The sequence below is a fragment of the Neophocaena asiaeorientalis genome, unplaced genomic scaffold (assembly GCF_003031525.2).
Source record: "Neophocaena asiaeorientalis asiaeorientalis breed wild unplaced genomic scaffold, Neophocaena_asiaeorientalis_V1.1 scaffold108, whole genome shotgun sequence".
Taxonomy (NCBI): Eukaryota; Metazoa; Chordata; class Mammalia; order Artiodactyla; family Phocoenidae; genus Neophocaena; species Neophocaena asiaeorientalis.
The window spans coordinates 6975203-6978582 of NW_020173770.1; the positions used below are offsets into that span (position 1 = coordinate 6975203).

Here is a 3380-nt window from a genome sequence, read left to right on the forward strand (position 1 = left end):
CCGACCCTGGAGGCAGCCGGAGCCGACCCCGCTCAGGCCCAGTGAGTGCTCAGGGATGTTCTGCCCAAAAGCTCGCGGCTCCCAAAGGACCCTGCGGTCTGGGAACGGAATGCGAGGCTGCTGCCCTGCGATCGGAAATACCAGCGGTCTCTGAGCTTGCGGCTGTCGCTGCGCTCAATTCCGCGAACGAGATAAGCCCGGGTCCTCACCCGTTCCGCCCCGCATTCTCCCCTTGCTCACAGGGCGTTTCAAGAGGCGTACGGTACGGAGAGAGCGGATCTGGTCGCGAACAAAGCCGCCTCTGTCTCCGCCGCCTCCTGGATTACAGGGATGTGCGTCCAGGTCGGACTCGGCCATTGCAGAGGCAGCCAGAGAGCGAGGCAGAAGAGAGTTCGCAGACACCTGCTCTGGGGAAAATCGTCCAAAGTTACACACTCTGGCAACAGGAAATGCCTCGCTTTTCTTTTCTTTTTAATTAATTCCATTTCACGACAACATTAAGTGTAACAATATTTTGTGATTTTTTTCCCTCTTTTTCTTAAAAAGCGACTGAATCCGGGCAGAGGTGAGGGAGATGGGTGGGAGGGACAAACTATCGCAGAACAACAGGTGTAGCCGACAGAAAGAAAACAGATTGGGTGGCAGAGCAAGGAGCCCTGAGGAGTTGAGGGTGAACTTTACAAGAAATCTGTACATTGATCAAATAAGTTAAAATTCTCCTAAGTTGATTGTCCTTCACTTAAAGCGCTCTGGTATGCCTATCTTACTCCTTTGAGCATTGCTACCTATCCTTGTTTCCTTCCTTCCCCCCTTTCCCCTTCTTAATTTCTTCCTCATAAATGAACGACCGGAATTATGCATTGAAGACGTCTGCTTCTCTCCGTGGAGGAAGAAGCAGGCTCTCAGGAAATTTTGTTCAATATTGCCACAGGTCAAAAGTACAACAGTTACTGCAGAACAAAACGGTAGGTGGAGAGGATAAAAGATAATTTTTTTAATATTGAAATATTCTCTCAAAATAGGGAAAAAAGTAATAAAGGTAACATTAATAATAATTTACCAACAAATGAAATTCCCCAAATATAGGCTGCTAATAAATAAGACCATCCACACCAGGCCAGATGTGGAGTTGTTTCAATAATCAGAAGTCTGATTTGGGGCTGCCTCATCTTTTCCCTTTAAACACTTAATTAGAGAATTCATCGGTCCCAAAAAGGACAGATGAAGAGGTCAATTGCGACAGACCTCTGCCGGGGAGAGAAAAGTGGCCTGAGTCGGGGTTCTTATGAGAGGCTGCTCAGGTTCTGAAAACTGGGGAATATCTGATTGGGAGTGGAGAGGAAGAACCACACCCAGAAATTCAGAAATAAAAGTACTACAACGTGAATTTCTCCCTCTCTCCCTCCCCCCGCCTCTCTCTCTCGACTTCTGAAAATAGTTCTATAGAAAATGAATCAATTAGAGGGGTTCAGGATTTGCGCTTACTTTCCTTCCATAAAAATAAAACCCAAAAAGCCACAGCGCAAGGCAAACTGGGGGCGGGGGTTGGGGAGGGCGGCACATTTTGCAAAAGCTTTTTCAGCCGAAATATTTGACCTGGAAATTTTGTCTTTTTCCTGCTTTCTCTTAATATAAACCAAAACCAAAAGTAAGAGGGGAAGAGCCTCAAATCCATTAGGGGTGAATTGCACGAAAATGCATTGCAAATACTTACAAAAACGCTACCGATTGGGGGAGGGGAGGCCGGAGCCGCGCGCCGAAGCCCCGGTTCCCGAAGGCCGCTGGACGTCTCTGCGCCCTCGGCCCGGCCCAGTCTCCTCTGGGGTCTGGGAAGGGGGCCGGGTGCTCCCTCCTCCTCCCCTCTCGGGCCTCAGACGGGCCGGAGCAGCGGCACGGACGAGACCACCGGGTGAGAGTAATACACGGGGTGCGGGAAGGTGAGCAGCGGCTGGCTGACTGGCACCGGGGCCCCCGCGGCCGCGGCCGCCGCGCCCTCGGCCGCCGAGTTCTCGTGATAGAGGATGGGCACCCGTACGATGCGCTGCGCCGCGGCGTGGCTCAGGTTGGCCGCCTCCAGCTCGGCTGCCAGCTGCCGCTTCCACTTGTTGCGGCGGTTCTGGAACCAGATCTTGACCTGCGTCTCGGTGAGGTGCAGCGACGCGGCCAGGCCGGCGCGCTCCGAGCTGCTCAGGTAGCGCTTCATGTCGAAGGTGGACTCGAGCTGGAAGACCTGGCTGCGCGAGAAGACCGTGCGCGTCTTCTTCTTGCGGCACGCGGGCTTCTTCTCCGGGCTGTCCGCGCCCTTCTTCCAGTCCTCGGCGCCCGGCGTCGCCGCCGCCGCTCCCACGCTCGCCCCGGCCGCGCCCGGCGCCGCCTCGCCCTCCTTCTTGCCTTCCTCCGAGTCGCTCTCCTCCAGAATGATCTCGTCCGGGCTCTTGGAGTCCAGCTCCTTGTGGTCCGGGTCGGCTTTAAGCAGCGGCTCCGGGGAGTCGCGGTCGGTGCCCGAGGCGGGGGAGGAGTCTCGTAGCAGGGCCTTCTCCGAGGCTGGAGAGAGACAGACGGACGCACACACACGCACACGGACACAGCCTTCAGCGAGGCCTGGCGCCTGGGAGCGGCAGGCTCAACCCGCGCCGGCCTCTGGGCCCCAGGCCTCGAGGCCTCACCATTCCCGCGGGCCTCCTCCTTCCCGGCTGGGCCAGAAGAGGGGCGCCACATCCTGGCATCCAACCTTCTCCCGAGGAGAGGCTAGGGAGACCCGGAGTGGGCAGCACGGCCGGTTCCTTTCTTTCCCTCAGTTCCCTCGCCGGGGGCCCGCGGAGATTCGCCTCCAGCTTGGGCCCGCCGGGGTCACTCCCTCCATCCAGGCCAGGTCCCCAGTCCCAGCCACCTGAAGCCTCCCCATTCATGCCCGAGGCCACTTTCCCGGGAAGCGCCGCGCCCCGGACTCCAACTCCATTTCTTTTCTCACCAAGTGGGATTGGATTCCCTAGCAGCGCAACAGAGCGTGCGGGCAGGAGTTGCAAGCCAGGGGACGGAGGAAGCCGGCCAAACAGCGCGTTTGAGGGTGCGGGGGTCCCAGGGCTGCGGTGGAAGGCAGCGCGGACCGGGCTGGGACAGGCGCGCAGGGAGGACAACGAAAGTTCAAAGAGAGGTCGGTACCTTCAGGTCGTGGGAGGTGGCCGCCGGCGGGGGTCAGAGTGTAGGGGTACCACCAGGCCGGGGAGCGCTCCAGGTAGTGCGCGGGCAGGGCAAACCTCTGCGCCGGGATCTCAAAGCGGGGGAAAGCCAGGTCGCCCACCTGCGAGAGCGCGAAGCCCGCGGCGCCCTCCAGGGCCCCCTTGGCCGCAGCGGCAGCGGCGGCGGCGGCGGCGGCGGCG

General features: G+C 58.4%; 1 protein-coding gene across 1 annotated transcript in view; it reads right to left on the reverse strand.

The window, feature by feature from the left end:
* Nucleotides 1–1870: 1870 nt before the first annotated feature.
* The window catches only part of HMX3 (H6 family homeobox 3), a gene marked incomplete at its 5' end in the record, with an annotated part of 1636 nt that continues 126 nt past the window's right edge, over nt 1871–3380 (reverse strand). The window contains 2 exon segments of the mRNA XM_024751576.1: nt 1871–2544; nt 3163–3380. The exon segment at nt 3163–3380 is cut by the window's right edge and continues 24 nt beyond it. Coding sequence (XP_024607344.1) covers nt 1871–2544; nt 3163–3380 — 892 coding nt within the window.